At 48.9% G+C, this 24,103-nt stretch overlaps 1 protein-coding gene across 3 annotated transcripts in view; it reads right to left on the bottom strand.

Annotated features, from left to right (window-relative positions):
• CACNA1H (calcium voltage-gated channel subunit alpha1 H) overlaps nt 1-23,896 on the bottom strand; it is a 120,498-nt gene extending 96,602 nt beyond the window's left edge. For 2 of the 3 annotated variants that reach the window (XM_071814944.1, XM_065850450.2), the window contains exons 1-5: nt 23,752-23,894; nt 20,712-20,845; nt 16,006-16,103; nt 11,092-11,251; nt 1,299-1,614 (exon numbers count right to left, since the gene is read on the bottom strand). In XM_071814944.1, the coding sequence (XP_071671045.1) occupies nt 1,299-1,614; nt 11,092-11,251; nt 16,006-16,103; nt 20,712-20,845; nt 23,752-23,844 (801 nt within the window). In that variant the 5' untranslated portion in view covers nt 23,845-23,894. Of the gene's footprint in view, nt 1-1,298; nt 1,615-11,091; nt 11,252-16,005; nt 16,104-20,711; nt 20,846-23,751 lie in introns of all 3 variants that reach the window. The other variant, XM_071814943.1, reaches the window with a different exon arrangement.
• Between the last annotated feature and the right edge of the window lie 207 nt (nt 23,897-24,103).

Below are 24,103 nucleotides of genomic sequence, written 5' to 3'. Positions count from 1 at the left end.
TACTATTCTTGTTCTGATTTCCCCTCTTTCCTTCATGCAACACCCCCACCAGTCAGGAATATTCAACATCACTATGGCAGCTCCCTCTCTTGACGTACTAATTCCAGGAAAGAACCAAAGCGTTTTTAAAAACATAGACTAGTAGAAACTTGGGATCTGTCTGAACCCTTCTGGATTTGGTTTTGAGCCCCTGACACCAGCAGCACTGTGATTCAAGGTGTGCGACTGTGACAGCATGAGAGCAAACAAGACGCTCAGAGCAGGCAATCGCCCCTTTACAACTCCCAGGTGAAAACTGAAAGTTATTAAGTTCATATTATAATATGAAACTGGAAGGAAATTACTAAATGAAATTGTGAGCTCTGAATGAGTAATTATTCATCATTAACAAAACTAAATGGAGAACTTCTTCTCTTTTAGGAATAGATGTCACCTGCACTTCAGGAAAACTAAATAAAACAGGGCATCTAGCCAAAACCATGAAGAAATGTGAATTAAAAACAGGAAGTGCAAATTAAAAAAGGAAAACAGCATATTTACATCATAGATCATTAAAAATAGGCCAGCTCTAAGAGACCACAGCCTGTGGACTGTGTAGACTAGTTATCCAATGTTCCAGAGCTACAAATGCTTTGGAAATGCTGGAGTGTTTCTGTCACCTCTAAAGGCTCCTCCAGTCTGAGCCACAAGCGCTTTTGTCCTTAGTGAAGATCTGTACAGCTGTGGATCAAGAGACTCCAATTTCACATCAGTAGTATCCCTTCACAGGTATTCCACCCAGAACAGACCATTAGGATTCTCTCTTCCTCCGTCCGGCATACCATGTTAACCAGTATAACCCTGCAATTCTAGAATCAAGGCCAAACCACACCATCCAGCTAGTTCTTACATTTTAGAATTATATTAAGCCTTGCTTAAGGACTTGGACAACACTCTCAGTTTCCTGATACGATAACAACAAAGACCCTAACACAAAAATCCCTGGGATTTATCCAGGTCTGATTTGTAGTGCTAGAGCTTGCCATACTTTTGTTTGCCTCAAGAAGTGTTTTCCGCTTCTTCTAAAATGCACTGAAAAAACAACTGTTTTCTTCAAATGCTCTCTTGCAACATTTGTGCAGGTTATTGTCTGATTCATTTACTCGATGTGTCTTTATTTGCAGTTTCACACAGGTGCAAGCATAACCTTTCTCCTCTGATGCATCTGTCAAAATCTTTCCAAGCAAAAGATGAAAAAACAAAACCAAACCAAACCCACCAAACAAAAAGAAACAGAAAAATCTTTTGGAGACTCCTACCTGAAAAATAGCTATCCAGGCATATCCAATATTATCAAAATTGATAGCTCCGTTGTGTGGGTTTACGTCCCCTGCCATGCATACATTGTAATACTGGTTCCAGTTTATGCAGGCGTTCCTGCTGCTGAAGTCAGGGTTGTACAAACTGGGGGTGTATGAGTCCATGCTCAAGGTGCACTCCACCTTGTACTCCTTCCTGGTTGGGATGTTGGAGCATTTCTGCATGCCGTTCTCACGATGCGATGAGCAGATGAACGGGTTCTCCTCTGCTTCGTCTGTCCGGTAGTACGGATGCAGGAAGGTCAGGTTGTATGTCCTGGAGGAGGGAAAAAAGAGAAGCATGAGAACAAATGGTGGTCCCCTTGTTTCAGCAGCAGCAAAAGGCGCTGGTTCCTGCTCCTGGTTTGGGTGTGTAATTTCTCCTTTGCCCTTCAGAGGAGGGAATGGAGCTGGGGAAGGGGCTGGAGCACAAGTGTGATGGGAGCGGCTGAGGGACCTGGGGGGTGCAGCTGGAGAACAGGAGCTAAGGGGAGACCTTCTGATCTCTGAACTGCCTGAAAGGAGCTTGGAGCCAGGGGGGTCGGGCTCTGCTCCCCAGGAACAAGCACCAGGAGCAGAGGAAACGGCCTCAAGTTGCGCCAGGGGAGGCTGAGGTTGGATCTGGGGAACAATTTCTTCCCAGAAAGGGCTACTGGGCATTGGAACAGGCTGCCCAGGGCAGTGCTGGAGTCACCATCCCTGGAGGGGCTGAACAGATGCGGAGATGAGGTTCTCAAGGACATGGGGCAGTGCCAGGGGTGGGTTAACAGTTGGACTCAATGATCTTGAGGGTCTCTTCCAACCAAAAATGATTCATGATTCAGCCCCATCAGACTGGGGGCAGTAAGTCACAGTTGAGATCAGCCCCTACACCTGTGATCTACAAAGCTTTTTGCATCCTGTAAGGCACAAGTGATCTTGCATTTAAAAGATCAGCCTGAGTTTTCCCAAACCAACAGGGCAGCTGAAAGTTGAAATGAGAGGGTATAGAGAGAAAAATCCCCGCAGGCCAGGTGCTTCCCAAAAATCTAGGGAACTTTCTGTTTCTATCTAAGGATTGTTAAAATAGCTCTTCTGATGCTCAGAACATGCTTCAGAAAAGCTGATGGCAAAGCAGCTTTCCAATAAATTTGCCCCTCAGCACCTCCACAGGATGAGTGAGCTGAACTTTAAAGAGGAGAGACCCAGGCACAGGCCAGTTCTGTCGGTACTTACATAAGAAAAGATCGAGCCCACGTTAATAGGAACTGTATGCTCACTGCATATCTGATTTAATTGGCCTGAATAAAGTTTATGGCTCTGTTACAGCTCAGATAAGCAAGTGCTCTAATTGCAGCGTGGCAGGGATGTGCCCTTTCCCAAGCCTGGGGCAGACCAGGGAGCAAGCAGAGCCCAGGACTTTTCATGCGGTTTGATTAACATCAGTGAGACCCACCAGCACTCGCACTGCTTAAAATGCGAAGGTGTAAAGTCCTAGAACCGACTTTATCTGCTGCATTCAGAGCTGCAGGGATCTCAGATGCTATACAATCAGTCAGGAGATAAGGGGAAAGGCAACACACAAATTATACAACCAAGCAAGACGTGGGGAGAAGATAAGTCATTTTTCAAGCTAGGACAGCTGTATTTTTATCTGTTTCTCAATGTACCTAACTATTGAATAAATTTGGCTCTAATGAGTGGCAAACTAGTGTTATTCCATACAATTGCTTGAAATTGCTCCCCAAAACCCTTGAGTCAAGTAGGAGTCACTCAGCAACTGCACTTTAAGGTGAGAGCAATTGCTGCAGAGCAGAGCCGATAGGAAATTAACTCTGAACAACTTTCCCAGGGAATTTGGTTCTCCTCCATCAGTGAATTACTTGAGATGGGTGTTGAGCGTTCAACCAGCTTCAGGGAAAGTCACAAGTGGCACATCACAGGAACTGGGCGGTTTGCTGGTGATTAAACGTATTCACCAGCTATTCCCCTCCCATTGCGGAGCGATCCCACACCTCTAGACAAGACTGTAATATCTTCCTCCCAGTTTCTATGCCTTAGATTCAGGAGACAAGAAAAACTTGCATAATCTTTTTCCTCCAAGACTGCCTAAAAGCCCTCTGCTCCCCCTCCCATAGATTGGTTTCACTTGGAAGAAATTTCCACATAAAACAAGCTGAAGAAAAGGCTGAGTGCTACACTAGCACGGTGTTTGCTAGAAGCTCAGATATTACAACCAGCAGAGTTTGTCAAACAGAGGGGGGTATTGCAGAGGATTAAAACACACCAAGGAGCAGGGATGCCTCTGGGAGTGCTACAGACTTGGGTAAAGGCAGCTCGGGAGCTTGAGAGAAGCAGCAGAAGGAGGAGCAGAAGAGACTTTTCGTAACTCCCAAGTGACAGACAGACCCCCGTCAGCTCTGTTTTGGCCTGAGCAGGTATACAGAGATGGCTCTGTTCAGATGCAAAGGGCTCTTGCACCCTCCTCCCAAGAAACTCAGTATCAAGTGCTCAGTAGCTCTGAAGTCTTTCAGATGGGACATTGGGATCATGGTTTTCCACAGCCTGTGGTGGTGACAGGGGTCTAACACCCCCAGAATCCAGATCAAGCCTGGGCTACGCTGTGCACTGCCTGATAGAGCAAAGTCGCATGGCCACAGGACTCTGGGTACAACCAGCTTCCCTAGGGCTGACTTCACCACCCCTGAAACCAGGACTCTGTGGGTGATAGGCAAAGAGCTGCTCCTTGAGTCCCTAAGGGGATAGCAAGAGAGGTCTCATTTGGTACCTCCTCATCAAAGCACCTGGACCTCCAGCTCAGGCTCAGCAGATCTCTGCAGTGCTCAAATCCCCGATGTGACAAATCATGCAGACTCTAAACATCGGCCACAGAGGTGAACCTCAGACAGTAACCTGCACCCCTGACACCGCACGTTGAACACCCAGCCCTGTAACAACCCTGTGCGATCTTGGGAACATCCCTTGATCTTTCTCATTTCCCTTAAAACAACGCTGACAAAGGCTGTTTGATCTGGACGTGACAACCCAGTGACATCCTGCTCCAAACTACAACTGATCTTCCAGGAAAACCTGCTCCAGAGCCAGGGGGAGCTGTGAAACTTGGCAAAAACTTATTTCCTTCACCAGCCTGGAAGCAACATCCCACCACAACACCAGCAGCAGGAGTTTCCTTATCACAAGCACCTTTTGGCAGCGTGGGAAGGCTCAGCACACCACAGCTCGTAGGCCAGTGTAATTAGGATTCTACCAGAGCAAAGCTGGACTTGCAGAGGGAGATGGACCATCTGGAGGGATGATTGTGTAATTAGCAGCTATGGCTGCACAACCTCCCTTCCTGGGAGCAGCTCTGTGTTTCAATGCAGACACACACATGCCCGTGCCAAGAACACTGACCGTGGAAGAAAAGCTCAGACAGAATGGCTGAGGCATCAGCACGATGCTCCACTCCGACCTCCCACCCGAGCCGCCTCTCCCACCACAGCACAACACACACAACATCCAGCTCCATGCACGACCCCGCTGCCCTCTGCCAGCCCAGCTGCAGGACTCTGATACGTGCTCATTGTCCCAGATTAATCAGCTTTGTTTCAGCCTCCCAGAGCCAATCGCTGATCTCTTGATGTGCCCACCCCAGCTGGGCAGACTGGACAGGGACACAATTCTGCTGGAGCCCACGCACCCAGTTTTGTTGGAGGGAAGGGACGCAACCAGGCTGGGGACCGATGAGACCAACCCCCCTCCTGTGCAACGCTTCTCTGTTCACTGCACATTGCAAAGGGAAAGGCCCTTGATGAGCCACATACAGATTTCAGAGGCTGCTTGTTTCCCATGAGTCACCGATTCGGAAGCCTTGGGCTGAAGGAGAAATACCGCCTGCAGACACAGCGCTCTGGGTTGTGATCTAATCAGCCGCGTAGAGAAGATCTGGGCACAAACCCTCCGGAGAACCAAAAGAACGACACACTTTGGTGGCCGTGGGAGGAAAATAAAGCCAGGAAAACAAAGCACAGCCTGACTGCAAAGGGTGGATGAAGCTTCATTTGGTTCTGCTGCTGCCGCCTGATTTTATCCTCCCTTTTCTCTGCCTTGCTCCTTTTTGCAATTACCTCAAAATCATTTACAAACCGAAAGTCCTCCCTGTGAGCAGTCAAAATCAGTTGCACGGAGGCCACTTTCAGCCCAGACCTTTTCAAGCTTGTCCCTCTTCCACATCTGCCCTGGGCACCGAGATACCATGAGCACCGAGATACAATGAGCACCGAGATACAATGAGCACCCGTCCCGCTGGGGGGACCCACACCTGTGTGATGCTGTCACCACTGAGTACAGAGGGGAGGGGACACGCCAACTGGAAGTAGCACTGCAAATTTAAGACCTTTTCTTAATTCCTCTACTTGAAGACTTTTCTGGCAAAACCAAAAAGGGGGAAGAAGGAAGGAGAGCAAGAATGGGAAACGAACGTATTGCAGGATGAGGGAATCCCCAATATCCACAAAATAAATGAAGTACTTCTGCCAAGACCATCTACCTCCACACACGGGAAAGGTCAATCTGACTTCCCTCTCACTTGCCAACCGGTATAGTCCAAATAACTTATTAATGGTAATGAATCCACTAATCACTAGACACTTGTGCTCTGGGGAAAACACATAAGAAACTAAGCCCCAGAATGGATCTTGTTATCACATTAGAAAGGATTAACACCCCTTTCTCGGCCAGCTGCCCAGTGCACATCTTTCTCCAGGCCTGCAGCAGCTCTGCAGTGTATTCTCCTTTCTCTCTCCCTGGGCAGGAGCAACAACAGTGGGGCAGGAAGGTCCATTATCTCCCATGCCAAAGGTGGCTGAACTATTATTCTCTGCTCCATAATCCCATCAGCTCAGTCGTCCCAGTCCAACCACCACCCACAATTGCTGGCGTACAGTGTGTGTGCTGAGCACAATCCTGCTGCAGCTTTCCGAGGAGCAGAGGGAAATGTGGAGGAAGCTCAGCACCAGGCAGGATCCGTTCCCTGCAAGCGGAGGCTGCTCTCTGGAGGAAATCCTGCTGACAACCCAACGCCACAGCACACAGCGATGCCGGGAGGAGCAATTAAGCAGAACTCAGAAGTACCTTTCAGACCAACTCCAAGCCGTCTGCCTTGGCCGTGTGTGCCTTCTCGCAGCTCTACAAAAGCCAAAGAGCCAAAGGCGGTACAACGCCAAGCAGGTACGGAGTTAATTAAGACTGAAGCGCTCACATTATAACTGTCCTGCAACATTAGATAAAAACAAAGCACTTCACAGCTCTCTCCCCTCTCCTGCTTCCAACCCACTGAGTTCCTTGAAAGGTTCCATGAGCAGGAAAACACTCCACTGCATAACAACAGACATGCAAAGCACAGCCCCACAACCCAGACAAGCTGGGGGTGGCCCGATTATTTTATTTACAATGATAGCAGCTCATGATGGCAGGCGGGAGCCAGAGGGTTTGCGTGGGGGAGACACATATCCTGGCGATCTTACAGATAAATGGTTGGCTTGGCTTGCTCTTCCCACGCACACATACCGAGCCTCAGCCCACACTGACCAAAAAGCCTTTGTGAAGCTCCCCCTCCAGCTCCCACTGTCACTCACGCAGTGGTGATGGTCCTGGCACCGCTGATCCTTGCCAGGGGATGCTCCCCGGGGCTCCAAGAGGTGTCACCTGAGCCCCCTGAGCTCTCCAGAACTGGCCGAGGAGCAACAGCTCCTCACACATCCCAAACAGCAGTGACCCATCCCAGTTCATCGCTTGCCAACCCACTACTGCAACAGGCCAGTAGTCGCCTGTCATTCCTTCAAAGTCACTACTGAGCATCCTTCACAAAACAATCTCTTCCAGTGCAATGTTGCATTGCCACAGCGCAATTTTCGAAGAGAGAGAGAGAAAGCAGATATTTCCAGTGCACCTTAAGGAAGTCCTCAAATTTCCATCAGAATGCACTACATTTGAAAGTAGTTTCTTTTCTTGAAACAGCCATCTTTCGAGGTGGATTTAAGAGAAAAGTTTTCCACAGGAAGAAAAATGATGGCAAAAATCAAAGTCACTACTTCCATCTGATGCCTGCTGTAAAGTTGAATGGCCCAGAAAGCTGCTGGCAGTGAGTGTGCAGAGCAGCCTGCAGCAGGTACGGAACTAGATGTGAAGCTCCAGTCTCAGAGCTCGCTTACACTTGCTTTAGTCCAGAAAAGCTCTGGGGCCATGACCCTTCCCTGCCTGGCACCCTGGATTATGTTCAGATGCTCACCCTCACTTTAAAGCAGTTTTGCTTTCATCTGGGAGGGTTTGACCCCATCACCAAGGTGAGCACCAACAGTAACTCAGGTCTCCCCCTTTATGGGGTTGTAAGGAAAGTCAGAGCCAGGAGCATCATCTGCTCAGCCCCAACCTGGGTGCACAGCGTGCCTGTCCATCCTCCAGCCCCTCACAGCCTGCTGAAGGGCTGGTAAACATTAGTTTAGGTTGAGGACAACACCACTGGGATTTAGTGGGATTGGCAGACAAAACTAAATGACCAGAATCTCATTCCCTCTTTCCCGCAGAGCTCTGTTCTGTTTACTTCTGACCAAAACCAGAGCTTAACTTTAATCCTGCAATCCTGAAGGTTTTATTGTTGTTTTTGTTCTCTTTGGCAGCTCTCCCTGGAAGGGGATGGATGGTCAGGGCTCACCAGCACTGATGCCAAGCACAGCAGCTCAGCACAGCGATGGAGGACGAGGACAGAGCGATGGACCCACTCTCACGCAACTCTAGGCTTGACTTTGTCTCTATCTCCACCCTGTCTTGCAGGCAGATGGCATCCTGCTGCTGGCCAACAGGACCTGCTACTTTGGGCCTAATGCTGAATATTTTGGTCCTCTTGTACAGCAGCTGGAAAATGTAACCCTAAAGTGCTTTCCCTGGTACTGCCACTCCACAACTTTTTACCCATGTACCACTTGTTGTATGGGGGTTAAAGGCCACTGCAGGGGTGAACCATATCCTGATGCCTGGAACTATGGATTCAAGAGAATGAATCAGGAATGACAGAGAAGATGGGAATGGTTCCATCTGGGTTCCCCAAAACTTCCACACTAAGCTCCAGTCAAGCTGGGATAGTTTCTAGCTGGAAATGAAGGGACTGGTTCAATGCAGTTGGGTTTCACAGGTCTAAAACTAACCCAGCAAAACACAGACCAAGACAATAGCTCCAATCTGGGTGATGGTACCAGAACAATTCACATTTGTTATGCTGATACTGACAGAAGGACATGCCAGCAGTCTCATTTCTTCACATTTCTCTGAACACTGTAACTTTGTTCACAGAGTCTCAGAGCACATGGCATCAACCGACAGGCAACGGATAACACAGAGCCATCCAAATTCACCACTACCTGCTGCTGGACGAGACCCAGGACCCAACACAGAGCTGCAGTGATGTGGGAAGGAGAAGACCTCTTACAAATAATTCTATCAGGAGGAACGAATTTTTGACACAGAGGGTGGTGGGAGCCTGGCCCACGGTACCCAGAGATGTGGTGGATGAACCATCCCTGGAGACATCCCAGGCCAGGCTGGACGGGGCTCTGAGCAACCTGAGCTGGTGAAGATGTCCCTGCTCATGGCAGGGGTGGCACTGGGGGAGCGTTGAAGGTCCCTCCAACCCAAACTATTCCATGATTCTATGATAAAACTCCTGCCTCTTCAAGCACAGGCCCTGAGGATTAGCGCAGGGAACCCAACTCTGCCTTCAGTGACCGGGACCAAGACCTTAATAAGAAAAATCCTGCAATACCTTTGATGCTGCTGATGGCCATTACATAACAGCCTGCTTAATATCTCTACTTAGCAAACGTTTCCCCCCGTGGTTAATTTTAAAAGCTCCACTTTGCAGGAAATCACAGAGCATTTTAGAAATTTGGCCAAAGAGATGAGAGGGACTCGGTGAAGCTAATTACAGCTCTGTGCTCCTTGTGCTCAAAGCACTGCCTGCACGCAGCGTCTGCTCCATGTAATGGGGCCACTGGACTAGAGCTTTAACACCACTCTTTGGGCTTCGAAATGGCAGCTCAGGGGTTACTCCAATCAATGGAGGGTCTTGGTGACCCCCAAATACCTGCCACAGATGCAGGAGAGAGCTTGCAAGGTTGGAGCATCAAGATGCAGGAGCAGAAGCAGACACACATGGCAGACTCATCGATTTTCTGCCTTTCGGCAGCTCTGCCGGGATGAGTCAGTGCCATCAGAGATGTTCTGCACTACAGAGAGAGGCTCAGATTGCCGAAAGCCACCGGGCTCATCAGTGAGAGGCAGGAACAGGACCTGGGGCAGAGCTGAGGGATAATCTCTGCGTGTCTTCCAGACACAATACAAGTTGTAGACAGCAGATGATTACAGACAGATGTAATTACAGGCTCTATCTTTTACTAAGCCAGAGTTGCCCTGATTAGCTGGCCTCAGGCATTTCCTCACCTCTGAGCCACTGACATCTACAGCAGGCGCTGACAGGAGCCCTTCAGAAGGGTTTTCCCAGGCAGATCTCTCTTTCCCGCAGAAGCTGCGCTTGCTTTTGATCTTTTTGTTTCGCTGATGTGTTTTAAGGTGTGCCCTTACATCACGCCTCTGAAGCAGCAAGTGCAGAACAGCCCACGCTCAGTATCAGGCTGAGGGATTGCTGGGGAGCAGCGTGAGCAGGACTGGCCCACGGCAGGGGATGAACTGGGAGCCAAGAGCCATCCCAGTGCCAGCAGCATCCACACAGTCTGTACGCAGCAGGGTCCATTCAAAGCCCCAGACATGGCAAGTGATGAATCAGATCCAGGATTCATCCAGGGAACTCAGGCAGGAGCCAAAGAAACCAGGAATGAAACCAGAGCTGGAGACAGGCACACCAACATCACAGCTCAAACCAGGACTAAAACCCACAGGCTGAGCTTAAATAGAGCTCCTGGGCCATGGACAGGGTGTGGGTCGGGGTCCCAGGTGAGGCTTATTAGGGCAATTAAGACCTATTAGCACCCTCAGCACCTGTCAGGGATGCTGGGCCATGCAACTGCCTATCTGGGAAGAAGCAAACCTAAAGTTTGCATCAAAAAGAGCAGGTGATCAAATGTGCTGCTCATCCCTGATGCCTGTGCCAGACTGGGAGCCGTGTACAAATGTCTTTAATGCCTCTCACATTGAGCTTCTTATCCTAATACACCTACAAAGATTTATTTGTGTTTCAGCAGCATCTCCATGGTGCTGTCTGTACCAGCATGCAGAGAACCTCATCAGCCCCCTGCCAGGCACTGAGGTGTGCTAGGTGACCTCCCAGAAACGGACCGTTTTGGGAACTGGCAATTTTAGGAGAGCTGTGATGTTTCTGTTTGTTCTAAATCCTTAAATTCCCAGAGCCAGGGATCTCCGCTTCCTCCAACAGAGATAATCCAAACCACTAACGACCTTGTCCTTCAGGTGCAGAAGGAAAACATGAAAAAGCCACTCCAAACCCTCAGTAACTCACTGACAAGTGGCTTTTTTCATACAAAAAGCACATAGCTGGCTTCACGACTCTGATTCACAACCTTGTGAATCAAGGTGACAGCCCAGTTAGGAGCTGCCATTGCAGCTTTGCACCATGGCCATGTTGTGCTCTCAGCCGCGATGCTGCTTGGTCCATCCTGGCTGATGTAACCCTGCTGGGGTTTCTCTGGCAGGGGAGAAGGAGAAAGGAAGAAAAAATGGAGGTTTTTTTTTGTTTTAGTGTACTTACATTGCAAAATTCCTGTCTAGGAAACACCTGTTTCTCAGCAGCCCTGCCCAGAGCTGCACACCGACAATCCCAAAGATGAAGAAGACAAAGAAGCACAAGAGGAGGACGTTGCCTAACATAGGCAGAGTATCTAACAGCAGGGTGACGAGTATTCGCATACCTGTGGGGAGAAGGAGAGAGCAGGTTAGAGGAGACCTTTGGTGAATAAAGAGCGAATGCCACATCGATCCCAGCTTGGTTGTGCAGCCAGTGCACCCTGGGCAGAGAAACTGGGATGTTTATATCTTCCCCTAAACTTTAGGGCTGAAATGGAAGGTAAAGAGGGCAAAAGGCTTAGCAGCAAATGGGAACAAACAGCGCATCTGCAAAGGGTGGACTCAAAGGTGGGATTTTCAGATGTTTTCAGTAACAGAGCACTGAACAACACACAAACACGGGCAAAGCTTCAAGACAGTCTTTCCTGGAGAAACGCCTCCGCAAACCATCAGCCTCCCGACAAACTGTCAAAATATATATTTGTAAACATATTGAACATCTCTCATGAATCACACAAATTGTTCCCCTAAACAATATAGAGCCTGTGTGGGATGATGGCTGCGCTCCGGACAGCTCTTCTTCCATGGGGGACTTCTCTCCTTGCTGGCCACAGAACTGCCAAGCAGCGCAAGCAGGTGAAATTGTGGCTTTTTTGAGGGGGGGAAAGCAGGATGGAAATGTTTCTTCCTCTAAGCGAGGCTCTCAGCTCTGCTCATGCTGCTGGGAGCCCTTCCCAGCCAGTCCCGCATGGCTCTGCAAGGCTCCCTGTGAATGGGGGTGCAGAGCAAGGGCTCCCCCGGCACCTTTGCCGCCAGGGAAATGCTGATTTCTGTGCCAGACCTTCCACACTACATGAGAAGATTGAGGAATGAGGCAACCTTGCAGATCCTCAGCTAACCCTCACATCTCCATCCAGTATGCTCCCAGTATCGCTGCCCAGGAGAGACTGGGTGAGGAGGCAGGGACTGGGCTGGGACCTGTGGGCTGTCCTGTCCCACGTGTCAGGGCACCTTCAAACTCAAGGATAAAACAGGAAGAAAAAGGGAATAACAACTTGCAGCTCAGCACTTTGGTAGAGGTTAAACAAATCGCTGAGATACCAACCAGCCATCGTTTCAACAACTGAACATTGATGAGAGATGAACTAATGAAAAGAGAAAGAGACAAAGGCAAATTTAAAATTATAGAAAAGAATAAAACCAGGAACTGAGCCTCAAGAGCCCGATGCTTGGCAGAGAGCAGAGCTGAAGTTTGTGGTGCAGTGGAACTCAACGCGTCTGCTGGGTATGGTGACACTGCTGCCTTTGGAGGTGTTTCATCCCGCTAAAACACTGCCCTGTGAACACCTTTTCCTGCCTGTGTGGAGCTTTTTCTCCCTCCACTTCCCCTCGCAGGATGCTGCTCTCCATTAGTCATCCCATCTGAGCACAGAGCGGCGTTTACACTGACACCGTCTTTCCTCCCAATCTGTGCCTGATGCGTCTCCTGCGAATCCAAAGACGATGTGGGGCTGCAGCCTGGCATCCCTAGACCCCGGGGATGGGTGTTGGGAGGAGCAGTCTCCAAAGCAGCAGCGTCTGTCCAACCCAGCACCTCCCAGGCCATGGCAGGTGGCGTTAGCAAGAGCCAGAGCCCCATCGCACCGCTTTACCCGCCTCCTTATCTCGCTCTGCCAGCGGAAATCGAGCCCAGCCAAGCCGGGATGGAGCCGAATTTACCTCGTCAGCACAGCACGAGTGGATAAACTGCCCCGGCCAAGAAGGCTGTGCTAATAAATAATTAGGTGTGAGTAATAACCTCTGCATCCCAGGGCAAGAGCCTTTCAAGGTCTCCATGCCCAGCTGTGCTTGGCTCCGGTGCGGCTCCCTGCGGCTGGCGCCGGCAGCGGATGCTTCTCCGGAGGAGCCGCGATCCTGGCGCCCAGCCCCGTGCCAGCCCCATGCCGGCCGCCCGCCAAACCCTGTCCCCATGCCACCCCAGAGCCAACGGCGCCCTGTGGGGAATGGACACAGCACCGGCAACCACGCCGTGTGGGCAAGTGCCACGGGATGCCAGCAGCATCCTTGCCACCCCCTTTAACCATGGTGACAGCCGTGGGGACACCTGGGGACAGGGGGAAACCCAGAGCTGGAGGCAGATGGGGGTTTGGTTTGGTAACGCGTGTTCCCAACACGTGCTGTCATCGCGAGCCCCCCAGGAGCACATCCCACAGCGCTGCCCTTCAGATCATCCTTGCAAATCTATCTTTGGAAAAGCAGAAAAGCCTCACTTAATTCCCACTGGGAAGACGATGCTGGGCCTTTCTTCTTCCCCCCTCCTCCACTCTCATTAATATCCTCCTTCTTATTTTTCCAAAAATGGTTAAAATGTATCTCCCCGTGCCAGACAACTTTTTTCTGCTCAGCTACTTTTGGTATTTTGGGTTGTTTAGTGGCACCGTTCTCGAGATTGAATCCATCTGTTCGCTATCTGCTCAGGGTGCTCTGGGCTCCCAGCAGAATGTCAAGTGTGCCATGGGAAAAGAGCATGAGCATGAGGCTGAAATGAGGATCAGGATTTCTTTTCATTCCCATTCCATGTGATGCCCGGTTTAAACCACACAGTAGAAAAATAAAAATACAACAGGGAAAGGGATCTGAAAAAACAGCGACCACTACTAAAAAAACCAGCCTAACTACAGCCCTTGCCAAACATATAAATCTCAGGAATTGTATTTTTCCAGTCATTTTCAAGGAATAATTTCTAATAGAGATGATGTTTTTATTGGCCGGGGTTCTCCTTTCTTTTCTCAACAAATAAAATAGAAATTAAATTATATTGCGGGTGAACTTGTTGTGCCTGGAAGCGAAGAGCTAATGGCACTGGCTGGAACCCAGGAAAGTGCCCAGGCATCCCAGGGAGAGATCGCTGGGCGGTTTCTCATGGGTCCTGCTTCCCTGGGCCATGACCAGGCTCATCTCTTCTGACCCAGCCCTAATTCCTATCTGCTCGACATCCTTTTGCAATACTAGAAATGCAACTGTTACTGCTGGAAACTGCAAAAATACAACTGAACGGAGGGTTGTTGCTCTCCGTTCTCCACAGACCCTGGATAATTCCAGTGTGAAACAGTAAAAGGACCGATGTTAAAAGTGGATGGAGTTAGTGTCTCATAAGTCAAGTCTGTGATCATCTGCCCTCCAGGAACTGGGATATTTCTAAGAACACTAATCCTGCCCTGGCACTGGTCAGGACACGGGTAGGGTTGTAAAACCAGCCGAGCTGCTCGTCAAGCCGGACAACTCAACACCAAACATGCACTGAGCGCTTTGGATTTAGTCTCACACCCTATCAACAAAAAAATTGAATATTTTCTACCACCTGTCTTCTGATAAAAATAAAGAAAATCAAAGTGGCAAGTGTAGCAGAACACAGCCTAAAAGGCTTACTTCAAAGGTTCAATATCGGGCTCCTAAGGAATTAAAACATAAGCTGGATTCGGATCAAAATTTCACCTGGACTTGGAGGAGTTTGGATCCTTGGGCCTCACTTTAATAGGCACATAAATCCTCAAATTCCCCTGGCTTCTGCTCTCAGCCCAGCTGAATCCCAGCTTGAGACTCCCACTATTTCGAGGGAGAGCTACGAAGGGTTTTGTGGATTGAAATAACCTCGGAGTGAGCCCGATCCTGGCCCCAGCCTGAACCCTCGGCCGTGTCCCCCCGCTCCTCCCCGGCCCCGCGAGGCCACGGAGCCACCGCGCTCAACACCCCAGAGGAAAACTCCGTGTTGTGCTTTCGAGCTGCTCCGAAACCCTGGTAACAAAACCTCCTTAGAAAAAAAAAAAGCTCCGAGGGGGTTTTGTGGTCCCTTTCAGCCTCTCATTTCTTTTTGTCTTGCATTCAACTTCTAATGATGTCGCTGACAAATTTACAATTTATTTTTTTTTTAAAGAAAACTCCTGAAGAATTCGAGCTCAGACTGAATCTTCAAAGGCTCCTGTGCGTAAACATCCATCTGTTCCCTTGCATGTTCATCTGAGGTGCTGGAACCGAAACCCTTCTGGGGGAGTTTGTTTTGCTCTCCCTAGATGTGCCGACATGATGGGCAATTAATCCAGGCAGGATGTTCGGCGAGGAAGAGCGGAGCTGTGTCATTCAAACGTGCTTTTAAAAAGAACAGGAAATGTACTTTTTTGGCAAGGAACCTCTATGATTTCCATACAATGCCGTTGCATTTTGAACTGAGTGGATTTTGGTTAAAAAAAAAAAGATTAAAGCACTATGAAATTAGTACCTTGCAAAGTACCTTGCTCAGCAGACGGCTGATTCTGGCAGGAAATTATTTCAACTTGTTGGTTTGTCTTTCAAATTGGATTTAGAAGACAAGCAGCTGAAGCCACTTGAAAATGGATTTAGGGGCCACTTGAACTTTCTCTCGTGGATGAACCCAATTTTGTTCTACATGACAGCGAACCCTCTCTGGTATTTTACCAGCAAGGGAGGCTGCTGCGCTTCTAATCCTGAACACAAAGAGATGGAAAGCCCTGAAATAGCTGAGAGGGTAAAATGAACCCACCCAGGGCAAGAAGATCCTTCTTAGAACCAACCTTTCCCCTTTCTTTACAGAAACTTTGTTATTTACTTCCTACTAGAAGAGGAGTTACTTACCTCAGAGTTCACAAAAACGTTGGAAAAGAGCCATGAAAATTTGGCCTCCAGGTATAAAATCTATTCCTTTGCCCTTTACTAGCATTGATAATCATAATAGATGATCGCTAACTTGCTGTTAAAAATGAAAATAAATGAATTTGCTCTCAGCAGCAGGATTGTAGCCTAACACCGCCAGGGTTAGCAGCCCGGTGTGTGGCCATGGTGAGGAAAAATGGGGTTTACTTACTTGGGACCCTGTTAATGGCTCGTAGTGGCCGAAGTACCCGGACGGTGCGGATCGCAGACAAGCTCACGTTGTGTCCGTCCAGAGAATACTCCATCATGCTGTGGGGGAAAGAGAATAAGGCATCAGGCCGTGGGATGCTCAGTCGGGGGGTAAGTGGGTGCTGGGGCTGCCTGTGTGCTCTGGGCTTGCAAAACCACCCACTCTGTGTTTGCAGCTCATAATGTGCACCATGCTGTCAGTGTGGGTTATACGGGATATTTCAGCCCCTAACAGATTGAAAACACTCACAGGGATGGTCTAGGGTTTAGTGGGCAGATGTGCTCCTGGGCGGCAGGTACAGGTAACACGTGGGAAAGCAGGACTTGGCACAATGAGGAGCTGCAAAGCGGGGGCCACAGCAATTGGGGTAGAAGGGGAGCCCCAATTATCTGCTCAGCTCCCTCAGCTGTGCTGCTCTCCCTTTGCATTAGTTTAATCATGCTCGGGCCGGCAGCGCATCCACGGGGAGATCACTGCACAGCTCCGCATCAATAGGACGTTTCTGACATTACACCCCCTACTAGCACCCCAGCGTATTTCCACGCCAGCTTATCTCTCCCCCTATGACAAAAATGTGAATAACCAAGCTGACAAATGATGTTAAAGTAGTTTGGCTTCCATTTTACTATTAAGAATAGGGAACATTTTCTTTTTCATGCTCCGTCTCCATTTCACATAAACATTTCTCTCCCGGGCTGGGAAGGATGTTAAGTCAGTTTTCTTGCTCTTTTATAGCAATGAGCGGCAAATGTGCGTAGTGTTGTTTTTTTAATGGGGTTATGGCTAGTTAGCATGGCTGTAATTACAATTTATGAGTTTAACTACAGGGAAGCACTTGTAAATATGTCACAAATCTCTCACCACGCCTGTTCAAATAACATAACGGCTTCAAAAGCAACCCTGTGAGTAAGCTGCTGGATTCTGTGGAGAAAGAGCTTTCTTTTTCTTCTTTTTCCTTAAATAAACAAACAAATATGGAAGGAGGGAGGGAAATACCAGCTGAACTGCTGCAACCGGGCGCTTCAGTGGAAAGAGAGGTTTTTATATGAAGCAACCTGCAGCCAGGATGGACCAAAATCACCATGTGCCATCAAGAAGCAACAGCCAAATGGACCAAAACAACAGCTGAATGGATATCGGGTGATGGCAGAGGGAGGTTTGGTTTCAGGCCGGCCTTGCTCAGGCACATCATTGTCCATGACCTGCTCTGCCGGAGTCTTGCACTTCGTATTTGATGCCTTTTCCCTCTCTACAAACTTTAGTTCAGAATATCCAGCTGTTCTGATATTTGCTTCTCTTTTGGCTTTGTCCTGAAGCTGTTTGCTGTAACCCTGTGATATCGCTGGCATTGCCACTGAGGTGGCTTTGGCCCATTAGCCTGAATTTGCTGTGCAGAGACACCGGTGATTTTGAGCTGGTTTTAGCGATAACCTTCCAGAGATTTTTTTTTCCTGAAGTAGTTAGTGAGTCTTTATAAATCAAAACCACAATAAGCTGGTATGCAGGAACTAAGCCCAACATGATGAATATCTTTAAAACTCAGCAAGGCACAAAACCAGGTTTTAAATCGAACGTTGTGTTCATTAAGCAGCCAGAGCTGCGTGAAGGACCACACAGCAGGAAAACCAGGGGAAATGCCCGTTCACACCTGTGCCGAGGGGCCCGGAGCCAGGACCAGGTGTCTGCTCTAAACAGACCTTGCAGGAATAGCCAAAGCATTGTTTAAAGTCCCCAAAGTGAACAGCGCCGAAGCCCGAATCTGTTCGCTGGCGTGCTCCCAATACAGCACGCTCACGATTTATCGGGTGGCTGAGTAAGTGGATTTTAGTGTAACTGATCCAGTTTTTGAACTACTAATAGCATGGAAAAGGAGTATGAAGTGCTCCAGTGGGAACTGGTTTTGTACTCCAGAGATCATGTGCAACTATTAGCGTGTTAAAGGGCCAACTGACTCCTGGGGCCTCACTTTTACTTGGCCCTTAGAGTTTCAATGGGGTTGATAAAAGTTGAATAATCCAGGATTCGGCCAAGGAAACAGAATTTCTGACCCCAATACTTTGGACTTCTGTGATACTCCAATTAGGATTTGAAAGTAAGTCCCAGGGGGATTTACCTTACACACTGAAGCCAACCTGAAACACATGATGAATTCCAGACTGGACCTTCTACAAGTGGTGAAACATTTGAAACCTTCATAAAGAAGTCAAAGGTTTCTTTGTCAAGGCCAAGCTTGGGTCCTGTTTGCATAGCACACCTGTAAACCGAGAATACCCTGGAAATCCCTGACAGAAACCTGCTGGAGCTGGAAATGTGGGGTATGCAGGGACTGGAGGTCTGGGTGGACTGGCTCTTGGTAGGTGATTCCTACAGCCTTTGGGTATTGAAAACCGAGGAGCCAAAAGCCTTTGTGATGTCTTCTCCCACCAACAGTTTCCAGTCCTTCTGCTGTCAAGTTAAACATGTCCAAAGCACATCACATGAGCCTGCTGTCATCTCCAGGGACTGAATGCACAAGAAACCTCTCCGGACAACATTTTGGATACTTGGGAAATTCTTTCAACTTGGCTGCTACACAGACTGCAAGGTTGTAAGCTCCATTCCATCTGAAATTTTCCAGGGTACATTTCTGAGACGAGCAAAACATGAAAGGGCTTTCAGTGCTGGAACAAACTTCAGACACAATCTGTTGCTAGAGGCAGAATATATGTTTATTTTGTAGTTTCCCTGCTTATCCTCCGCTCTCTTTGGTGTATTTGCTAGTAAGGGAAATCAGCTTATTTGAGGAGACTGAATTGGACAAACAAAGCAGGCAGCACTGCCCATCGCTTGTTTCCCTTCTTATCAGAAAAAGCCTCATAATAACTTCATCGCATCCATCTGCTTGCTGGGAAAAGCAACTCTTACTACTCCAGTAGCGTGCTCCCTGCTAAAACCAGCTCCAGTTTTAGGAACAGATGTTGGATCGAAGGCGGTGGTGGGAGAGGTGAAGAACCCCAGCACATCACACAGCTTCTCCTTGGCCCCCACCAGCGTTGCTGGTCAGCCCAGCTCCCAGCCCAGCCTCTCTTCTGAGAGATGGGAAATAATGTCACATGTATGGCTCAAACACACCCAAATCATCTGCAGATGGCCCAGGATCAGACACCCTTCAGCCTGCGTAAGGCCAGACTGGCAGCAGAGCTTCCCATGGGGGTCTCCTGGTGCTTTGGCTGTTTTCATCTTTCTCAAACATCTACCAAGCACAGAGGGTGGGGAAATTGCCTGGAAAACCACCCCACTGACCCACCAGCCGCCTTGCCTCTCGTCCCAGGTGCACAAAGATCCTAGAGTCAAACCTGACCCTGGGGTATGAGCAGAGGATTCAGCCTTTCTGCCTGCATGTGCTATTTTATCCTCCTGCTTTGCTGGGATGATCTGTTTGATGATGTGAGGAACCTCCACATCAGGAGAGTTCATCCTGCAGGTCCAGCGTGGGCAAACGCTGTCGGTACGTTGGTGATGGATGGCAGATTTCGGATCCCGAGCTCACCCTGCAACCACAGCCTTGCTCTTCCCCTGCTACTTCTGGCTTAAACTCTCCAGCAGCTTTGGAAAGAAGAAATAATTAACTGCTTCTTCTGTTGTCCCTGCTGTTCTTTCCTGGGCTGTAACCGCACACGGGTTCAAAGGAAGCTCCGCTCAGGAGAGCTCATGTTTTATTCAAGCCAGTAAGGCCATTCCTAATTGTATTCCAGACAAATAATGTGGAGCAAAACAAAACTCCATTAGTGTAGTGAAGACTGCACATCACTAACGTAAGAGTGAAAATGCCCCAACATATTACAGGAATGTTCTAATTAACCCCAGGCTGATCATTACAAACCCAAGAATACAGAAATAAGGCAGAGCTCTGTAATTAAAGCAGTCTATCCCTTTCTAGGGTATACTAAGCAGGTAAGAGAGCCCGGGGTTTCATAAATCCATTTATTTACAGAAAAAAAGTTTTAGACTCACCAGGCTTTTAGTCCATACAGTTTTTTCCCTACGGGTGTGAGGGAACTGGTGTCAGACGCACCCACATCTTCCTCATATCTGTTTATTAACACATCCTGCACAAATAAGCAGCTGTGGGAGGTGGTATTAAAACATAAACCCCCAGGAGTTTACAGGAGGCATTTGCATGCGCTTGTAATTTGGATCAACTGCTGGCCAGCTTCTTCCACTGGGATTTCAATCTTCTGAACCAGATTTTTTGGGCTAGATTCTCCTTGTTTGGCCAATTTCTGCCTCTCTGCCTCTAATGGTGTCACATAAAAGGAGCGGGCTGAGCTACTGTGTGCTTTTTTCTACCCATTCTGGAGACAGCAGTCTTAACCACAAGCACCAGGACATACTGGTCACTGTGAGGACTAGATTGGGTGTGCTTGATTTGACATAGGTGACACTGGTGACAGGATGTCTACTGAAAACCCGATAGTTTTTGCCTTGACATTCATACCCCAACCCCATCATCTGGCGTTGATGCCAGAGGTGAAACCAAATGAGACTTATGGGACTTTACCTTGGCTTGAGCCTGGCGGCTTTCACAAGACATTATGAAAACCAGCCAAGCCAACCTACAGATTTGGCTCTCTGGGGTTTTCTTGCTTTCACCGCAACGAACAAATTTATGAGGTTTTGCTACTGACCCCGCCATCACGATGAAGAAGTCCAGGCGATTCCACGTATCTCCAAGGTAACACTTCTGCCCGAAGATCCCCAGAGCCACCATCTTGATGACCATCTCCACCGCAAAGAAAGCGAAAATGAAGTCGTCAAATGCCTGGAGACCAGTAAAAGATTATTACAGTCAGTTCTGCTGTGCTCTCTTAGCAGGGAAAGGGAAGGCAGAGCCACGAGTGCTTCCATGGCACAGGCGTTCCGGATACCCTGGCAGACACTGCCTGGCAAAGCACCGGCACCGAGAAAAGCACCTACCAAACTCAGAAATAAAACCTGCAACACTTGATGGGTGATGGCAACCCCTGAGTGCAGCTCCTGCCTGGGAAACATCAGCAGCTTCTGTTAATCTACTGACAAATACATAAGGACATCACTGCTTTACAGGCTGGATATTCTTCTTATTTTTTCAAGCCTATGGATTCAACAGCAACTTGCGCTTGGGTCTGTGAGGTCTCAGCAACTTGCCGTAGAAGCTGTGCTTCCAGATCGGGCAGCTCATACCTCCTAGAAAGAATTTTTCCCACCTAACACAGGGTGATGTGCGTCACCTCTGATGCCTTCACAGACTCCTGAAGGGACCAGGTTCTTGCCCCCTGACCCAGCCGTGAGTGAAGCAGAGGCTGGAGCGGTGACTCCAAGGGCAGTTCTGCACGTGAGGAACAACAGGAGCGGTTCCTCATGGTGCGGAGACCCAGGGCATCCCGCTGGCCAAGCACAGGAGCCTCTTGATGAAGGTCAAAATTTGGGGTTTTAGATTACTGTGAAACAAAGAGAGAAAATAAAGGTGCGTCAATTAGCCCAGTGCTGCCCTACAGAACCTGCCTTAGCCTTTGCTTAAAGAATGACTTCTGTAGGGTAGTGGGGACTTGGCCAGCTGTGATTTATTTCTCCAGTCTTCCTGGAGACAACATGTACATGCATGAAATGTGGATGTGTCTGAAGATACCGTTAAATGGACTCTATTGTAAATACTCTTGTACATGTTCTCTGCAAAACTGAACATCAGGAGATACAGATTGCTCTTACATCACGTGCAGAGGCTTTGTTGTTCCGAATAACAGACTTGACAAAGCACAGGAACTTCTCAATCTACAGACATGCTGTCCAAACCACTCTCTTAAGGCCCATACTGTTCAGTATTGTGTCTCTGGCACTTTCAGTTTGAGACCTGAGTGAATTAACAGTAAAATTAACAGAACATTCACATGGCAGCCAAGTTCCCACTGCGCATCCATGTACTCTGCGGGTGAGCACCATCTTCTCAGTCTGTTGGCTTGATCAACCAGCCTTTCCCTTGATAAACTACACTGAAGTTTTGCTCCATTATTTCAGTTCATTGAATAACTGGCACCCAAATGCCTCCCTAAAGGAGTTCAGGCTTTCCTACCTCATGTTCTGGCTTCCATCCCCTCCTGCAAGCTGTGGATAACAATGACTTCACTTGCAGCCCTTTTCTGCCTATAGACTCTTCAGCATAAGACTTTGGGTTTTGCAAATATATGCTGTAATCATTAAGCCGATATTAGAAACCAAATCCAGTGCTTGGACTCCTTGCAGTGTCTATTCTGCTGCCTGCAGTGTGATATTTTCTGGTGCTACCTCCGGATGCCACTTTACACCAAACCTGAGCCTGACCCTCTGAGATGGCCCTATGCTGGATGCCTCTGGTGGCAGTGGTTTCTCCAAAATTGATCTCATTCCATAACAAACCTCTAGAGGCTTCTCAATTCATCTGGTTTACTTGGCTCTGCATTTAACAGATCCTCTTTCAAGGTTGAAAGAGGGTTGGATGATAAACTGTGGTCCAGAACTGCCTGCGAATGCCAGGAATAGCAATCTTTGAAAGAGGCAGGAGAGGCTGGTTGGAAGGCTCCCGTACGGCTGAAACGCTCTAAGGGAAGTCAAGCAGCAGATCTGTGCGGGCTTTGAACCAACCAAGCCCGTCACACCACCACATGTCGGCAGTCCCTGCCTAGGTTGATGTCATCCATTAGAAACAAGGAAAGTTGGTTCCGAGCCGGAGAACCGAGTTGCTGCGGGAAGCCCCGTGCCAAGGTGCAGCCCACACACCAGATGCTGCCGGGACGCGCTTCCAAACCAAATCCTGCGGGCATATGGCAGCGAGGGGACTGCCAGGACGCGGCGAGGGATGAAGGGATGAGTGTCATGCCCCACTAAGCTTGGGATGGCCAACAAGGGTCTGTGACCTTTGCATAGGAATGCATTGCCCAAGGTCAGTTATCCTGGCATGGGCCCGTCCTCTGCTTTTTTGTCCATGGAGAAAGGAATGAAATGGCAAAGTCACTGGTGCCTTATTGCACAGACCAGACTGCAGTAATCGAGAGGAAATGGCCTCAAGTTGTGCTAGGGAAGGTTCAGATTGGATAGCAGGAAAAATTTATTCACAGAAAGGGTTGTAAAGCACAGGAACAGGCTGCCCGGGGCAGTGGTGGAGTCACCATCCCTGGAGAGGTTTAAAAGACGCAGAGATGAGGCTCTTAGGGTCACGGTTTAGTGCTGTATTTAGGTTATGGTTGGACTCGATGACCTTAAAGGTCTCTTCCAACCAAAATGATTCAATGATTCTATGATTCTAATCCAAGAGATGCCAGCAGTGACCTGGCTGAGGTGGGACTGACTGACTGCGAGCAAGAGGTTCCTTGTAGCATTGGCCATCTGGTAATTCAAACGTGTTCAACACCTCCAGCGGGACCTGGATGCCCAGTTCGGAGCCCTCCTACCCTTACTGGTTGTATAGACAAAGGATCTTGTTGGGCTAAGTCCAAATCAGCCTTCAGGTCTCACCTAGGGCCATGGCAGCAGGTCTCCTGGGAGGACAGACTTTGCACGCTGCAGTGTGGCTCACTAGAAAAAACATCCCTACGGGAAGGGCTTTCATGGCTGGATCCTGGGGAAAAGGGACAAGATGGGGGTCCCAGCTCCCGGGATGGCCACCCCAATGCACCCCACAGCTCCCGGGCACGCGGGGCATCACAGGCTCCTTACCTCCAGGATGGTGCAGCGCTCCGACTGGCACTCCACGTCCTCGCAGGGCTGGAACATGCCCAGGGTGACGCAGTTCAGGAGGATGACCAGCATGCTGACGTGCTCGAACCAGGTGAAAGGAGAGTGTTAAGGAGAGCATGTGCTTCAGGGGCCATCAGGAGGTGGGAAGTTGAAGCATCACACTAGTTACATGCCAAAAAACCCCTTCGCTCCTCCCACAAGCACATAAGAAAACACTGTGAAACATCCCCAACTTGCTAAGGTTTGAAGTTTTTGGCCACTGAGGAAAGGGTGCTCCTGTTGAGATGAAGGCACAAAGGATGCCTTTTATTTCCAACACAGCAGCAAAGCC

The sequence above is a fragment of the Patagioenas fasciata genome, chromosome 15 (assembly GCF_037038585.1).
Source record: "Patagioenas fasciata isolate bPatFas1 chromosome 15, bPatFas1.hap1, whole genome shotgun sequence".
Lineage (NCBI taxonomy): Eukaryota > Metazoa > Chordata > Aves > Columbiformes > Columbidae > Patagioenas > Patagioenas fasciata.
The sequence above is the reverse complement of the archived record's forward strand: the minus strand, read 5'-3'. Positions and strand labels throughout refer to the sequence as shown.